Source organism: Schistocerca serialis, chromosome 2, assembly GCF_023864345.2.
Source record: "Schistocerca serialis cubense isolate TAMUIC-IGC-003099 chromosome 2, iqSchSeri2.2, whole genome shotgun sequence".
NCBI classification, from domain to species: Eukaryota; Metazoa; Arthropoda; class Insecta; order Orthoptera; family Acrididae; genus Schistocerca; species Schistocerca serialis.
The window spans coordinates 902,092,503-902,111,268 of NC_064639.1; the positions used below are offsets into that span (position 1 = coordinate 902,092,503).

General features: G+C 38.6%; 1 protein-coding gene across 1 annotated transcript in view; it reads right to left on the reverse strand.

Annotated features, from left to right (window-relative positions):
* LOC126458245 (probable ubiquitin carboxyl-terminal hydrolase FAF-X) overlaps positions 1–18,766 on the reverse strand; it is a 314,613-nt gene that overhangs the window by 112,772 nt on the left and 183,075 nt on the right. Inside the window, exons 26-29 of the mRNA XM_050095144.1 lie at positions 12,103–12,310; positions 6,497–6,720; positions 6,227–6,396; positions 1,966–2,139 (exon numbers count right to left, since the gene is read on the reverse strand). Coding sequence (XP_049951101.1) covers positions 1,966–2,139; positions 6,227–6,396; positions 6,497–6,720; positions 12,103–12,310 — 776 coding nt within the window. The remainder of the gene's footprint in view (positions 1–1,965; positions 2,140–6,226; positions 6,397–6,496; positions 6,721–12,102; positions 12,311–18,766) is intronic.

An 18,766-nucleotide genomic window follows, 5' to 3' on the forward strand; every position in this document is an offset into this window, starting at 1 on the left:
TGGCAATATGTCTATTTTCCTAACTTTCAGTGCTCTAAAAATCTTTGAGTGGAGCTTTGCAGATTGTTGCTTCACAATGCCACACATTATTTCCAAACAGTGGCAGCTTGACATCATTCATTTGCCCTTGCAGTACTTCAGAGAGTCACTAGATGGATACACCTGCTTCCAAGAAGTGCAATACAACTTGAAACATGAATTACTGGTGTTATCGGTTCACGCACTTTTGCTGTTACAGTGTGGGTCCATAGCTGCCTCAATCACAAAAGTTTGTCACAGAATGGAGGACAGTTTGGCTGAACAATAAATTATGAGGTTGCTCAAGAAATCTGGATCAGAGAGTGATGATGGTCTTGAAATCCTGTATTTCCATAAAAATAACATCTATACCTATACCCAATACTCCGCAAGCCACCTTGCAGTGTGTGGCGGAGTGTACTTTGTGTGCCATCATCACATTAACTCATTTGTAAAGTAATCTGAAGTTTGAACTGGTTATATACATGGTGGGTTGATTCTCTAAAGAATGGGGGTTTACTGGTATCAAACAATCAGAAATGACAAAAAGAAATCTTTTGAAGAGTAAAATGCTACATTTAGATGACTCTCAAGGGGGAACAAGTAAAAAAATCGGGATCTACATGGGCAGAAGAAAGAGAAGATAACATGGAGGAAGACCAAGGAATGAAAAAATAGGAAACAACAACAAAGAAAGAAGAGGAACTGAAGTTGTCACCGGATCCTAATTGGTCAATACAAAGATGATGATGATCTGGTTTAAAATAATCTGCATTAAAACAAGACATTTGCTGGCTTAGAAGAGAACTGCAATGGAAACCTGTGATTGATATCAGCCAGGATCACATTGATTTTCAAGCATCAAACAATTAATTGATGCACATAGATTTGCATGCAGAAACTGGGGATTTCTGACTTCGATACATGATCAGGTCACTCCAATTACGAAAAACTGGAAGCATATCCTGAATAAATATATTACAATATCAGGTAATTTGGGGATCAAAATATATCATGTAATACATATGGATGTAAGACCCCAAAAAATATGGAATATCTGAAGAGGCATGATGAGGTTGCTGAACTAATCCAACAGAAATTGGAACCACTTGGCCAGATGCGAGTAGGGATTACTCACTGAGTGTTCCTTATTAACTTAATTATGTACAAAGATAGTTCTGGACATGAGAATTTTGATGGTTTTGTCTGTTATCAATGCTGATACTAGTGAGATATCAGTCTAGGGATTGCAAGACTTTCACAAATGATTTAATTTCATGTTCAAAGTCAGATAACAAATGACAAAAGGAAAATTTTTTCATGTGACTGTCAATTTACTGATTATTAATATTATTATTATTATTATTATTATTATTATTATTATTCGCTTTTATTTTACTGTCTAACCTTTCCTCTTGCCAAAGTTCATGATTCTATGTCAAGGCCAAGTACCCTAACATATGGAATATATGACATCTTGATTGCCCTGACTTGGAAGCTTCATTTATTTACTTATTTGTTTATTTATTTATTATTTTTTTTTTTTACATTGTCAGGGGGCTGTAGACCTTAATATGTGACAAATTTCAAGTTGATGCATTTACCTGTTCCTGGCTTGACATAACAGTTATCAATTAAGCTGAGGAAGTCACCTTCCTCACAGACAGTGCCCAATACAGGGACCAAAGTCCTGTAGTAACAAAGTACTTCATCACTGTGATAGTATTCGAGTTCAGTATTTTCCTCCAACAGACTGCAAAGAATCTACAGGACCTACTTAACATCTGCCAATGGTTCATCAGATTCTTTGGGTATATACTTAATTTAGTGAAAATTTGTTATTTTAACCATTGTCATTATACCAATAACATGAAGGAATGAGTGAAGTAATAATAATAATAATAATAATAATAATAATAATGTTGTTGTTGTTGTTTTACTGCTTACCTGTGTGGGCATCCTTTGCAAATTTTCTGATCAGAATATGAGCCACCAAGAATTTTTCCCATGATTTGTTCCTGATTAAGCGCCTTTAATGCTTCATCAATACTCTCAACCAAGCTCATGAAAAATTCTACAGCATCTTGTTGTTCACGTAAATTAACAGGTTCACCTTGCAACCTGAAATAAGATTTTTTTAAAACAGAAGTCAGAAAACAAACCAGTAACTGTTATTCTGGTCTCCTTATCCTTCACTCTTGTACTACATTTATTGAAAGTTATCATACATTACAGTATAACCCTGCTTTTATGTTCCGGGAATTAATGTTTTCCAGCCGTTTACGACATTTGTTATCGTTCCCATCAAATTTCCTATGCCCACAACGTTAATTTGCACCTGATTTTGCATCAACATATTTATAATTTTCCCGCGATTTACGCATTACGAAAAAATGTTGGTGGAAAAAATATGATGCTGGCATAATGTTGGCCGTCCAGTAGGGTTTACAAATATTAAGTGGTTAAGTTTCTTGACACCAGGAGACACTATTCAGCAGATTTGAAGCGTAAATGAGTAAAAATTGTAACAATCTGTGCCATATCTCCCACCGCTGCCTAGCTCTACATGGTGTGGTGGCTGATGGGAATAACTACACTCCTGGAAATGGAAAAAAGAACACATTGACACCGGTGTGTCAGACCCACCATACTTGCTCCGGACACTGCGAGAGGGCTGTACAAGCAATGATCACACACACGGCACAGCGGACACACCAGGAACTGCGGTGTTGGCCGTCGAATGGCACTAGCTGCGCAGCATTTGTGCACCGCTGCCGTCAGTGTCAGCCAGTTTGCCGTGGCATACGGAGCTCCATCACAGTCTTTAACACTGGTAGCATGCCGCGACAGCGTGGACATGAACCGTATGTGCAGTTGACGGACTTTGAGCGAGGGCGTATAGTGGGCATGCGGGAGGCCGGGTGGACGTACCGCCGAATTGCTCAACACGTGGGGCGTGAGGTCTCCACAGTACATCGATGTTGTCGCCAGTGGTCGGCGGAAGGTGCACGTGCCCGTCGACCTGGGACCGGACCGCAGCGACGCACGGATGCACGCCAAGACCGTAGGATCCTACGCAGTGCCGTAGGGGACCGCACCGCCACTTCCCAGCAAATTAGGGACACTGTTGCTCCTGGGGTATCGGCGAGGACCATTCGCAACCGTCTCCATGAAGCTGGGCTACGGTCCCGCACACCGTTAGGCCGTCTTCCGCTCACGCCCCAACATCGTGCAGCCCGCCTCCAGTGGTGTCGCGACAGGCGTGAATGGAGGGACGAATGGAGACGTGTCGTCTTCAGCGATGAGAGTCGCTTCTGCCTTGGTGCCAATGATGGTCGTATGCGTGTTTGGCGCCGTGCAGGTGAGCGCCACAATCAGGACTGCATACGACCGAGGTACACAGGGCCAACACCCGGCATCATAGTGTGGGGAGCGATCTCCTACACTGGCCGTACACCACTGGTGACCGTCGAGGGGACACTGAATAGTGCACGGTACATCCAAACCGTCATCGAACCCATCGTTCTACCATTCCTAGACCGGCAAGGGAACTTGCTGTTCCAACAGGACAATGCACGTCCGCATGTATCCCGTGCCACCCAATGTGCTCTAGAAGGTGTAAGTCAACTACCCTGGCCAGCAAGATCTCCGGATCTGTCCCCCATTGAGCATGTTTGGGACTGGATGAAGCGTTGTCTCATGTGGTCTGCACGTCCAGCATGAACGCTGGTCCAACTGAGGCGCCAGGTGGAAATGGCATGGCAAGCCGTTCCACAGGACTACATCCAGCATCTCTACGATCGTCTCCATGGGAGAATAGCAGCCTGCATTGCTGCGAAAGGTGGATATACACTGTACTAGTGCCGACATTGTGCATGCTCTGTTGCCTGTGTCTATGTGCTTGTGGTTCTGTCAGTGTGATCATATGATGTATCTGACCCCAGGAATGTGTCAATAAAGTTTCCCCTTCCTGGGACAATGAATTCACGGTGTTCTTATTTAAATTTCCAGGAGTGTAGGTTCGTTCGTATGAAGCTACCATGACCAATCACAACCATTTCCAAACTGTCTCTACTGCGCAAGTGCAGTTTCGTGATTGTTGTGATCATCATGACACCTTTGTCGAACCATATTTAGCATGTTTCAGTGTATGGTCACATGGAGTGTTAGTTGACACCGTCATTCACTTCGTGTTGCTCAAATGTTTTTAGTGTAAACACAGTGCCGGTTATGTATTTTATTCATGCTGAGCAAAACGTGTTTTGAGAATTTATTCTCGTTGTCAAGTGCAATATTTACGGATGTACTTTTTGTGATGTTACACAAACCAACAATGTCAGTGATAGTTTGCGTGTGTGTGTGGTTTTCTACATAACTGATGAGGCACAGTACCTGATAACCTCAAAAAGACTATTACAGTGCAAGAGAGACAGAATAACACATTCAACACCATACAAAATACTTATTTACATATTTGCACTTGATGACGAGAAAAAAATTCTCAAAATGCGTCGTGCTAAGCATGAAAACTAGTGCAATATTTCATTATTTAAATAATGAATGGCAGCTGCAGGCTTTCCAAAAACATCGATTATGATGTTTGAAATTAAGTAAAACGTTTCCACTTTCCAGATAGTTATAAATTAAAGTTACATCAGCGGTTTTTATTATATAATAAACCTTTATTATATAATAAAAAAGGCCCTGACAGGTCTTTGGATGCTTGTTATGTACACACATCATACATGAAGTACAAGGGGGTATCCTTTAGGTAACTTATACAGCTTAAAACATTATTTCCCTCATTTCAGATTTTCCCGTGTTTTACACCATTTTTTTGAAGTCCCTTGAAAAGTGAAAAAGCTTGGTTTCACTGTATATAATTATTACAACTCATCATATAGCGAAGATGCTGAGTCGCAGATAGGCACAACAGAAGACCATCAAATAAAGCTGTCATCAGTCTGGCCTTGGCAGGCAGCAAGATACTTTGAGTGTGTGTGTGTGTGTGTGTGTGTGTGTGTGTGTGTGTGTGTGTGTGTGTGTTTTGTCCATTGTCTCTTCTGATGAAGGCTTGTTTGGATGACAGGTTTGTTTGACAGTCTTTTTGTTGTGCCTATCTGCGACTCGGCATCTCCGCTGTCTAGTGAGTAGCAACTATCATTTTCACAATATTGTCATTATTCCATCCTAGGTTTTCCATTGCTTGAAACAATTGTTACTGATATATAATACTAACATAATAATATATAGTTATTATGAAGTATAGTAACAGCCTTGATAAGTTTGATCCCTCCACTGGGGCTGGGGCAGTGACGCGAGGGTCCCAGTGCCATACGGTCAATGTTGGTACTGCGGTTTCAGCACTGTAGGTGCAGTCCTCCCAAGACGGCCAATTAGGTCAGGCGAGTCTTTACCTATAATGTTCCTGGGAGGCAGCTTGCTTTGTTACTGGCCTCAGCATTTTTTCTTCTTCTTCTTCTTCTTCTGTTAGTGTTGCAGTAGAGTGCCATTCCTCTCTTCTGTCTGCCTTCCTTTTCATTTCCACGTATGTGTTGCATCCAATGTCATTCATGATCTGTTGCATATATGATATCCTTGGTCACCCCCACTGATTCCTTTCCTCAATAGCTCCTTCTGCTATTGTACCAATGATGATTTTGTGTCGTAGGATGTGCCCTATAAGTTTGTCTCTTCTTGTTTGGATGTGCCTCCACAGAGATCTGGTTTCTTGTACTCTTCTAAGTACCTCTTTGTCTCTTCAGCTGATCTTCATCCTTCTATAGCACCACATCTCCAAGGCCTCTAGCCGTCTTCTCTCTTCTCTTCCCATTGCCCAAGTTCCACATCCGTATAGGGCCACACTCCTCAGCATGTGGCAGACTGACTGTGGAGATCCTATGTACCCTTTTCCAATAAACCACTTTAGTGTCAATTATGTCTCCTTCATATTACCCCTAAGTTCACAGCCTATTCTATTGCTCGAACTCCTAGCTTGGCCAATCTATACATCATGTGCTAGAAACTTTTTTATATGAAAATTCTTTTCCAAGATTACCACGGAAAAAAAAATTAGAACCTGAATATGGACTCAGAAAATTAACATAAGTATGTTAAATCTAATATAAATGATGCTTCCTAACATCTCAATACTTACAGTATCATAGGTAGAAACCAATATGCTACAAAAATTAAATTTAGGGCTTACTTGAAATGTTTCCACAGGCCGCGTGGCACATAATATTGCAGTTTACTATAAGCTAAGTGTCCAAAGATTGCTTGGACCTGTTTCAGAATGCCAATATTGTACTCCTTACGAGATTCTTCAATGCCACATTTTTCATCATTACAATCATTTTCAGCTGGCTCTAAGGTCCCCTGATATGAAAGAAAAAATGCAAGATAACTAGTCTGTAACCATATGGTAAAGACCAATGAAAACAGAATTACTAAATAATCAGGTAAGCTGCTTTTCTACCTCGCCTTCCAGCCTCTCTTCTCCACTGAAGTCTTCATTCAGGTCAATGGCTGCACCTTCTGATGCCAAAATCCCTACACGGATACTCTGCACCATATAAAGCTGTTGTAATACAGAGTTCATGTAGCAGGTAGCACCAGCATTTTTTAGACCCACAAACCCCTTTGGTGGCCTTGGTCCAACGGGAGGAAGGTAATCCCATTCCACTAATGGTTCATCACGCTCTGGAAATAAACATGTTATAAAGTAGGTTTCATAATTTTGGAATACATTCATTCCAGTTTTTAACATGCAGACCCACTGGAAAAATATACCTGTCCCATAACAAAAATACAAATAAATAAGCAGCAGCAGCAGCAGCAGCAGCAACAACAACAACAACAACACAGATTGATGAAGATGAAGTTGATTACAGTAAACTGTAATGAATACATTACAAAATAAACAAACATGACAGAAGCAAAGGAAACATCATGTATTTTCATACCATCATATTTTCCAAAATTTTTTTTCATTACATGGATGGCTCCATAGTTATTTGTTTTAACAGTGCTAAAGCCACTCATGCACTTCAGATAACCCTCACCTTTTTTCCCCTTCCAATGCCTTGGGTCCCTTTAGATGCCAGACATGCAGCAACATACAGCCCAAATGCAAAACTGCAGGGAAGATACTGCCCAGACTTCACTGATATGTGATGTCTTCACCAACTAGTCTAGAAGACAATTTCCTATATCATGCCATTCTGTTAGCCACATATTTCCTGCACCACTGATAGTAAACCACTATGATGAATTCCCGTAACACACAGCCCCATCCAGGGCTTTATAATAGCACTATAATATTCTCTGCCTTGTCTTTGAACACTTACCATCATACAATGAAGTGAAAATCATTACCTGTCATTTACTGTTTTAAATTCCTTGTCCATCTTCATTACCACTATACTCCTAACCACAGTAATCAGTTTTGAAGGTACAAGGGGGACTTCAAAAAGTAAGTTTATTGTGGTAGGCCAAGTAACTTATTTACTGCTGCAGTGCACTTCAAGCTGACATAGCTACATGACACTGTTTTTCAAGAAGGTAACCAACTCTCTGTAAACAACTGTCTGAACATTCTACCAACTGTTCAGTTCTTTGAAGATAGAAATCTTCTCCTTGGTCATGAGGACATCTGAGAACTGCCATGTGAACAGGGCTCATCCCCTGAAAATCTGCCACTGCCATGGGTCCATTCCTTGATTTTCTGGACATTGGTGTGTGGTTGATGTCGATGGCCTTCCTTTCTGATCAGCATCACCAATGTCGTCGTGTGACCTTGGCCAAATTGTTGTCACCATTTCACTAAGACTGGACATAACATTGCATTTAGTCCATTCACCACCAGAATTTCACACAGAATCTGTTCGCAATTTTGACGTTTTGCTCAAAAGAATCATGTTCTCCTGCGTACATGAAATTTGGAGTACGTTTCCAGTTGCTGCACCATTTCAACTTTTAACAGCACCACAGGAGAATCATGCCTGTAGGGAATGCAGAACATGTACTCTCCTCCCACTCGCAATGCACCGATCTTGTCGCGCAATGATCTTATAGTGGGACAACATGCATAATTGGCTTTTTGAAGTTCACTCATATAGCATAAGGCCTACACCTATTGATTACTTTCTACACCAATCCTATGACTGATATATACTGGAGCCTGTGAGAACAATGGTATTGGCTACAAATTCTGTTGAAGTTTCTGTGCAAAATAATACATGGGCATGACAGTCAACCAATTATCCTCTTGAATGACTGGTTATCATTTTAGATTGTCAAAGGTAATGTTAACTATTCAACTGCAAAGTGTGGTGTTCATAACATCAATGTCAAATTTAACAAATGCTTCCATTATGCTACCGGGAAGTGGCAGGTGAAGGGGAGTGCACAGCAGATGTTCCACATTGTGGATATTTATCTTGCTCAACCCAGACTAAATAAAATTGTTTCCAAGTATAACACATCCCTGGAATATTCGCCTGAAAGACTTTATAACAATTCATATGGTTAAGAAACTATATGCATTAACATTAAAAAAGGTCATCCTCATGTAACTGGGGGAGGGGGCGAGTGGGAAAGATGGGGGAGAGGGAGGGGGACAGGGAGGGGGAGGGGGGTGTTCTACAGTTATATGCATACCATGCAGGTAAAGTAAGAGATGACAATGTTACAGTAATTTTCATAAAATACCAATACCATCCTCATCGTACCGATAACCAGTAGTATAACATAAAATTATAAGAACATAAGTAAATGTGATGGAAACTGACTTTTGAGGTGTTGCAAGAATGCACAAAACACACACCAAATTCCACAAAAGCAGAAGCTCTCTGGAGAATAACAGGGAAAGATTAAAAGTTTGCAAATGGCTTACAATGGGGGAGGGGGGCTGATTGGAGTAGGAGAAATAATAAGAAGAACGGAAGGGTAACAAGCTATGTCCTCTTGACATCATCAGCATGGGCACTGACTTGGTTGATCTGTTGATCCAGATGGAGAAGACAATCAGTTACTAATATTTAGACTCAATTTTGTAAGAAACCATGAACATTATGTGAGAAAGGTATCCCAATTTCATATAATAATAATAATAATGCAGACTTTGCAAACAACAAATAGAAACAGTAGATAACATCACAAGCGGATGTACAATACTAGCAAACACAGAATACCCCAGAAGACATGACAATGTAGCAAAAATAATACATCAACAGCTTGCCTTACAACATAAACTTATAAAACAACACGTTCCCAGATACAAGTATGCACCACAAAGTGTACTGGAGAATGATGAATTCAAATTATACTGGAACAGAACCATTATAACAGATAAAACAACACCACATAACAAACCTGACATCATACTCACCAATAAAAAGAAGAAATTAACACAACTAATCGAAATATCCATACCCAATACAACAAATATACAAAAGAAAACAGGAGAAAAAATTGAAAAATACATCCAACTGGCTGAGGAAGTCAAGGACATGTGGCATCAGGATAAAGTTGACATTATACCAATTATACTATCAACTACAGGAGTCATACCACACAATATCCACCAGTACCTCAATGCAATACAGCTACATCCAAACTTATATGTACAACTACAGAAATCTGTAATTACTGATACATGTTCAATTACCCGAAAGTTCCTAAATGCAATATAACACATACCATACAGTTAAAAGGAAGTGACGTTTGATCAAGGTCCGCGTCACTTTCCATTTTTAACCAGACTTAACGTCTGAGAAAGTAAAGAAATAACAACAACAACAACAACAACACAAATTAAAAATTTCGTAAGCTTTCACTGCAGCTACTCAAGTGCAAGTTCAACTGACTAAGTAGGATGAGAGGACTGAATGAATCAGACTGAAAATAAGATGACTAAGTGACAATAAGCAACACCTAGTGGGCTAAGGACTATTTTGAGGATACAATGCAACTTCAGTAAAGCATTAGACAGTCCAAACTGCTAAATTACAAGGTTAATGAGAAGATCTTGTGGCTTGAAAGGGAAATAATGTTTTCAGGTAGCAATACTTTCTTTTTTTTATACAAAGGCCTTTTTTAGGTCACCAAACTTCAGTGTTTTTCACTGTGTAGCTTCCATGTCTAAAGGGTGAATTTGGAATATCTATGAAACATTTGCCAAGAGCTGCTATAATATTTCCATTTATTCATCATTTTCTAGCATGAATTTTCCTAGATTGTGGAATATGATAAAGTCCACATGTGCAACATCTATTGAACAGGTTGGCTGTTCCAACAATTCATATTCTAAATCCTTCGGTTTTTTACTATTTGTGAACCATCTTTGTCCTGATGAGATGTGACTTCCCCCCCCGCCCCACCTACAGTCCACACATATTCCTACATTTTTCCCTTCTTGTTTGACCAATAAACTTTTGTTACTGTTGTGCTCTTTGCAAGGCAATCAGTAACACTCATTGCAGGAAACAACGGCCACAACCTTCCTAATAAATGAAATCTACTTCACTTTTTCTTCACTGTACTTCAGTTTACTGCTCCAACTGCCATTGCTGTTGAATCATTTGATTAAGAACCATTTAGTAGGGTTGTAGACTCAGTTGAGCCTCTGCCCACATAACAAACCTTACCCGATAATTGCAGCATCTCATTTCCAAATCTAATTCCCTTAGCATCGTCCGATTTCGTTCACCTACATTCCATTATCTTCATTTTATTTTTGTTGATATTGGTCTTATAAGCTCTTTTCAAGACACTAGATATTCCATGCCCTGATCTTCAAAGTCTTCTTCTGTCTGCCAGAATTACAATGTCATCTGCAAACATCAAAGATATATTTCTCCTTGGCTTCCTTTAATGCTTGCTCAAAGTATAGAAAAATCCCATACCCGTCTCCAATACTCCCTCCCTTCCGTGTCTGTTGACTCTTAGAACTGCAGTCTGGTTTCTGTACAACTCCATGTATTTTATTGTTGATAACTTCATAATTTCAAAGAGTTTATTCCTATCAGCATAATCAGAAACTTTTTCTACCTCTACAAACGTTTTAAATGTAACTTACCCTTTTCACAACTTATCTTCTAAGATGAGTTGTAGAGACAGTATTGTTTAACATGTTCCAATACTTCTGAGGAATCAAACTGATTCTCGCCAAGTTAGTTTCTACTAGTCCTTTAACTCTTCTCTGCTTATGGTGACTTATTCAACTCTTACTTACACCTCTCCAGTATACTGTTCCAAAATTCATTCTCAGCAATGATCAAATGTCTGTGAAACACACAACAGGTATACAAACAGATGTCTTCAATTTACGAATAATCAGAGCCACCTTCGCTTTATGTGGAAATTTTTCTTACACTCTGAAGTATCATGTTGGATGAACTGCAGATATGATGCTACTTAATGAAGATAAAACTTCTCTCCCTGCTATTTGTATGATGGGGGTCAGTAATTCATACAACTCTTAAGTTAGCAATTAAGTTCAGCTGCGTTTAAAAACATGCTGAAGTATGACTACACACACAATTGTTTCAACACTTGGAAGACTGAATTCAAAGACACTCTTCCAAGTAGTTACATAACTATAGCTATCAGCAAAATATGACATTTCCAGATAGAGAATAAAATCAAGGTAAACTCTCATTACTTTAAACTGATTGATGATGATGAAGTCCCATACTCCGTGACAGAGCGTAGGGGAACAATGCGGGAGACCCGCATCGCCGTACTAGGCAAGGTCCTAGTGGAGGTGGTTTACCATTGCCTTCCTCCGATCGTAATGGGGATGAATGATGATGATGATGAGGAAGACGACAACAATAACATCCAGTCATCTCGAGGCAGGGATAATCCCTGACCCCGCCGGGAATCGAACCCGGGACCCTGTGCTCGGGAAGCGAGAACGCTACCGCGAGACTACGAGCAGCAGAAACTGATTATATTTATGAAAACTCCTTAAAGCAAACACAAAATGCCTTTCTCTCTCTCTCTCTCTCTCTCTCTCTCTCTCTCTCTCTCTCTCTCTTTGGGCAAGATCAAATACAAAATAATACTGGCTTGACTTACCCGAGTAGAACATTTCTGTGAGCATCTCGACAAGTAACTTCATGTTTGGAACACAAGCTATGCAAAGAGCCACAAGCAAATCAAAGGCTGCATTTGTTGTCAGTGGTGTTGAACATACAGGTATTGCCTGGTCTGCACACAGCTCCCCTGTCTTCTGCAGGTGAAGCATTAAATGTGATGCTGGAAAAACAAAATCTTCAACCAGTTCCTGTAAGAAAGCAAACAGAGTACATACAGCTCAGTATCTGAATGAACATAACTCTTATTTTTGTAAATAAATGGGTGAAATTAGCTCGCAAAAGAGAGGATAGAAAAAGTGGTAAAGTGATCTGCTTTAAGTATTTTCTTTAAATTGGATGTAGAAAATGCTAATTTTAGTAAAATTTACAATATTTTTAGAACAGTTCCTCAGGATAGCATGTTAAGAGCAACATTGTTCTTGATGGACAACAATAACCTCCTGGTCAGCATCAGAAAAGTGATTTTTTTTGTTTTGATTGCCAAAGGCTTTGATTTTTTTTTTTTTGAAACAGTTACACAGAATGCTTCATGTTGTAAAGACATTGTGTAGTAAAATTAGGACAATAATTGTGAGTAATGATTAATTTTCACATATACGTATTATAGTGAAGTTTTTAGAATTATGTAGCAGCTCTTACAGAGGAAGAGTCACATTTAACTAGACGTAATGTAATTCAAAGTACACTTCAAGATGATAATTATTTCACAAAGCACTGCACAACAAGCACAATATGAATTAAAGGAAAAAAAACAAGCCTATTGATGTTAAAAAAATCCATTCATTCACTTATTCAGTTCACTTCTTAAGTGTAAATTTCTGTACACACAACAGCATTCCATTACTATGACCAGTAAACAAAGAAAGCTTGTTGTGTCTAAAATTTTTCACGACAAACTCTCCAGCATAGCAAAGTAATATGGTTTGAAAAATGACAAGACCATTTTTTATGCCAAAGCTAAACGCTTTTCTGCATTTTGGGAGGGGCAGTGTCTATCTCTTCATTTGATGTCCTCAGTGTCGACATACCGCGCTGCTACACTGGCTGAAAAATGGGTTGTGAATTCCAACTGACTACTGTAAATAATGTAGCAGACAGATGCTCAGTTGCGTTTCACTGTCTTTTACTTTCACTTTTCACAACCTCCCATATACACATGTAATATGGCCAGTGCACAATTGTTTAACTTTCCATAAGCATCATTAATAGTTAGCAGGTGAACATCCACAAACTGCAACAAGAGTTTACTGTCGAACATCTACGAGCAGTAAAAACCTAACCACAAAGTTCACAGCTCTTGAAGAACAGAAAGGTATGTATGGAAAAAGACAATGTCATTATTTTTACACTCGGCCTATTGGTGTAACACTTATTTCACTGTTAAGTTGATACATGGTTGCCATTCTAGCCAACACAGGTTCCTCCTCTGAAACTCAGCCATGTGAGACCAAAATTTGGGCCCTTATATATCATAACAATAATAGGTACTAAAACTGCACATTATTTAAAGCCAAATTTACAGAAATTACAATTAAAACTTAACTCATTCAATTAACGGATACACCGAAAAACTGCGTCTTTTTATCAGTTTCTTCTACTACAAGGGTTAAGCTGAATTATTTGTTTAAAGGATGAAATTAACATGTATGGTTATGTGAACAATATTTTTGACAAAACTGTTAATTACTTTGGAATTAATGAAGGGCTGGTTTTGCTAACATATTTCCGACTAGTGCCAAATAGATACTTAAAGAATACTACCATTTCGTCTTCCAAATGTTTACAATTATTACAGAATTTATATGCCAACAATAGAATTTTAAGAGACTGGAATTCAATAGAATGAAAAAGGAAGATAAGGACAAATAGTAGGTGAATATGGACTGGTGGAAAGGAATGAAAGAGGAAACCATCTGGTAGAATTTTTACAGAGAGCATAATTTAATACTAGCTAACAATTGGTTTAAGAATCATGAGAGAAGATTGAATACGTGGAAGAGACTTGGGGGACACTGGAAGATTTCAGATTGTTTATATAATTATCAGACAGAGATTTAGGAACCAGATTTTAAATTGTAAGACATTTCCAGGGGCAGATGTGGACTCTGACCACAATTTATTGGTCATGAATTGCAGATTAAAACTAAAGGAACTGCAAAACAGCAGGAAATTAAGGAGATCAGACCTGGATAAAGTGAAAGAACCAGAGGTTGTAGAGGGTTCCAGGGGGAGCATTAGGGAACGACTGACAAGAACTGGGTAAAGGAATATAGAAGAAGAAGGGGTAGCTTTGAGAGATGAAATAGTGAAGGCAGCAGGGGATCATGTAGGTAAAAAGATGAGGGATAGTAGAAATCCTTGGGTAATCAAAGAGATACTGAATTCAGTTAATGAAATGAGAAAATATAAATATGTGATAAATGAAGCAAGCAAAAGAGAACACAAATGTCTAAAAAATGAGACTGAAAGGAAGTGCATGATGGCTACGCAGGAATGGTTAGAGGACAAATGCAAGGATGTAGAAGCATATACCAATAGGGGTAAGATAGATACTGCCCATAGGAACATTGAAGAGACCTTTGGAGAAAAGAGAACCACTTGTATGAATATCAAGAACTCAGATGGAAAACCAGTCCTAGGCAAAGAAGGGCAAGCAGAAAGGTGGAAGGAGTATATAGAGGGTCTATACAAGGGAGATGACCTTGAGGGCAATATTATGGAAATGGAAGAGGGCATAAAGGAAAATGAGAAGGGAGATACGATACTGCATGAAGAATTTGACAAAGCACTGAAAGACCTAAGTTGAAACAAGGCCCCGGGAGTAGACAACATTCAGTTAGAGCAACTGATAGCCTTGGGGGGGGCCAATCATGACGAAACTCTTCCATTGGTGAGAAAAATGTACAAGACAGGCAAAATACACTCAGACTTCAAGAAGAATATAATCATCCCTGCTCCAAAGACAGCAGGTGCTGACAGGTGTGAAAATTACCGAACTATTAGTTTAATAAGTCACGGCTGCATAATACTAACACGGATCATTTACAGAACAATGGAAAAACTCGTAGAAGTCAGGTTAAAGACATGCAAACCTACGTTTCTAGCATTTGTAGACTTACAGAAAGCTTTCGACAACTGTTACTGTAATACTCTCTTCCAAATTCTGAAGGTAGCAGTGGTAAAATACAGGGAGAAAATGGCTATTTACAATTTGTACAGAAACCAGAGGGCAGTCATAGGAGTCGAGGGGCATCAAAGGGAAGCAGTGGTTGAGAAGGGAGTGAGACAGGGTTGTAGCCTATCCCCAATGTTATTCAATCTGTATATTGAACAAGCAGTAAAGGAAACAAAAGTAAAATTTGGAGTAGGAATTAAAATCGATGGAGAAGAAATAAAAACTTTGAGATTTACCAAGGACATTGCAATTTTGGCAGAGACAGCAAAGGACTTGGGGAAGAGCAATTGAACCGAATGGACAGTGTCTTGAAAGGAAGATATAAGATGGACATCAACAAAAGCAAAACAAGGATAAAGGAATGTAGTCAAATTAAATCAGGTGATGCTGAGGGAATTAGATTAGGAAATGAGACACTTAAAGTAGTAAAGGAGTTTTGCTATTTGCGGAACAAAATAACTGATGATGGTTGAAGTAGAGAGGATGTAGACTGGCTATGGCAAAGAAAGCGTTTCTGAAGGAGAGACGTTTGTTAACATCAAGTATAGATTTAAATGTTAGGAACTATTTTCTGAAAGTATTTGTACGGAGTGTAGCCATGTATGGAAGTGAAACATGGACGATAAATAGTTTAGACAAGAAGAGAACAGATGCTTTCGAAATGTGGTGCTACAGAAGAATGCCGAAAATTAAGATGGGTAGATCATGTAACTAACGAGGAGGTACTGAATAGAATTGGAGAGAAGGGAAATTTGTGGTAAACCTGACCAAAAGAAGGGATCGATTGGTAGACACATTCTGAGACATCATCACGGGATCACCAATGTAATACTGGCAGGAAGCGTGTGGGGTAAAAATTGTAGAGGTGAATACAATAAGCAGATTCAGAGGGCTGTAGGTTGCAGTAGTTACTCTGAGATGATGAGGCTTGCACAGGATTGAGTAGCATGGAGAGCTGCAACAAAAGATTCTTTGGACTGAAGACCACAACAAGAACAACATACAAATGTACATGTGATCTACAACCCAGTGGCACTTATTTATGAAGTTTGGAAGAATAACTAACATATAGAGATCAAAACTGTATCAAAAACTTTTTCACAAATTTGGCATCCAGAACCCCGACAAGTTGTCCTTAATTCCACAACGCATCCTATTAATATTTTACTTTTGATATGAGGACATAATTAAATAAATCGGAATGGATGCAAATGAAATTATGCTCAGTTTCGATATGGTCTGTTTGTTCACAGAACTACCAATGAAAGATACATTTAAGTCATTTGCAGACCACTTCCCTTGCAAGGATATCAAATAGTTTTACCACACTTTGATAACCACCTACTTTTTCTATTCGGGTAGTTATAATGAAATAACTGGTGGAACAGACATGGGTTCTCCACTGTCCCCAGCAATCGGAAATTACTTTATGGACCATTTTGAAAAACCATTAAATTCAGTTTCTCTTTATCCGTATTCCTTCTTTTGTTAAGGTTATGGCACGTTTATAATATGGCCACAATGGATTGAAGCTCTTCACCTGTTCATTCATCATATAATTAGTATGCATCCCAATACTGAGTTCACTGCTGAGAAGGAAAGTTACTTTTTTACATATTTTGTGTGATGGAGAACTGGCTGGGCACTCCTTTTACCAGAGTCCAACATATACTTAGCTAAATCTCACTGTGCACAGCTTTCATCATCCAGCCCAAAATAATGCAGTTTTAAATGTGCTGATACACTCAGAGCTTACACTGTTCCTGACAAGGACCACTTGGATCCTGAGATCGGGTTTCTAAAAAATGTGTTCTAGAAGAATGGCTATAGTGAATGAGCTATTACATTAGCCATCTCTAAGGGAAAGGGGAAGGGAAAAAAAAAAACACAGAAATATTCTATCAGATTCTGATCAGCCTACTGCACTTCATCCTTTCTTCAGACCTACAAAAATTAAAATAGGCAAAGTGGCGGACATGATATTCAATCCTTATTTGTATCATTGAAGAAAATTAAAGAGAAGCTGCACCCAGTAAGAGACAGGCTCGGTCTCAGCATTCCTGGAATTTGTAGAGCTATCTGTGAATGTGGTGGCAGTTACACTGGGCAATCAATACAAAAACTGTCAGAAGACTGCACAGAGCATCAACATCACATTAAATATTGTGGTTTCAATAAATCTGCTATTGCTGAACAAAGCCCCATGAATAGAAATATGATTATTTACTATTACTGGTATTTTCATCTTAATCACAAAAGAAACTGCCGAGGTTGAAACGTGCAATCAAAACTTTAAACCATGACAATAGCTATATGCTTAGTGGTGTATGTAAACACGACTTCCAATATAATTGACTAGAATTATGTGACCAGAGTCAGTTAATCTAGAACTTTTCTGAGTGTCGTATCGCGTTACAATCATGTGGAACACACACGATTTAGTGATGTCCCCATGACATAATTCTGCCAGTTAAATGAAGTACCACATAACTAACATATAACTCCTGACAATGATAGAGGAAGTCATCGAAAGGTTGAGATTGCTTACAAATCTGACCTAACAAGGAACCCATGGAGCATTTAACTATAAATATATGATAGCTGTGGTGCAAATGAGGTTAACTAAAAAGAGGATTCGCCTGCATCAAATTTCTGCAACTATGCTAGGGGCTATGGGATAGAGGCTATTTTTGTCAGTGAAGTCAATTCTAGCAGCAAACAACTAGAGGAGACTACAAGTATCAAGTAACCTTTTTCCTTAAAAGAAAAAGCACGGTATTTAAGAAGTCTTTCTTAAATTCCTCATTGTCATATTCAATCTGTGTCATTAGTTGACTAAAACTATATTCTATCTGGAGGAATTCTTTAAATCAAGAATTGTCAATTTTACATGCAACTTAAAAGTGAAAACCTGTTTAATTTCAGCTATGCCATATTACAGTTTTCACCTTGCTATTGCAAGTACTTGTACGACACAAAAATGGTCCAGTAATTTTCTGGTCTTCACTCCAGTGTAACTCAGCCAAATTTGTATCTAATGAAAGCTTCCATTTACAGAAAAAATGTTTAGGTCTCCAGACATTTGTTAAAAAGGGATTTTATTGTATTTATTCAACAATAAAAAAATAAAATGATTTGAACAGTATTTTTCACCACAAAATGAAAATGCAATAAATTTTCTAAGAAAGTTAATGAAAAGACTAAAATCAATCTATTTTAAAAATGGTTTAGCACATATCTCACATAACATTAATTATACAGACAATACATAATAAGTGCTAGTAAAGATAGAATGTAAATGGTAATGAAAGATCTCAGTCATTCTTAATATACCTCCAAAGTGTAACGCATCTTCGAAAATATCACGAAACCACCAAAGACTTGCAATATGGATAACATTCATAACTGACAATCTTAAATGAGCACAATCTAGCTATTCTATACACAAAGAAAATTACATGAAAGGCAT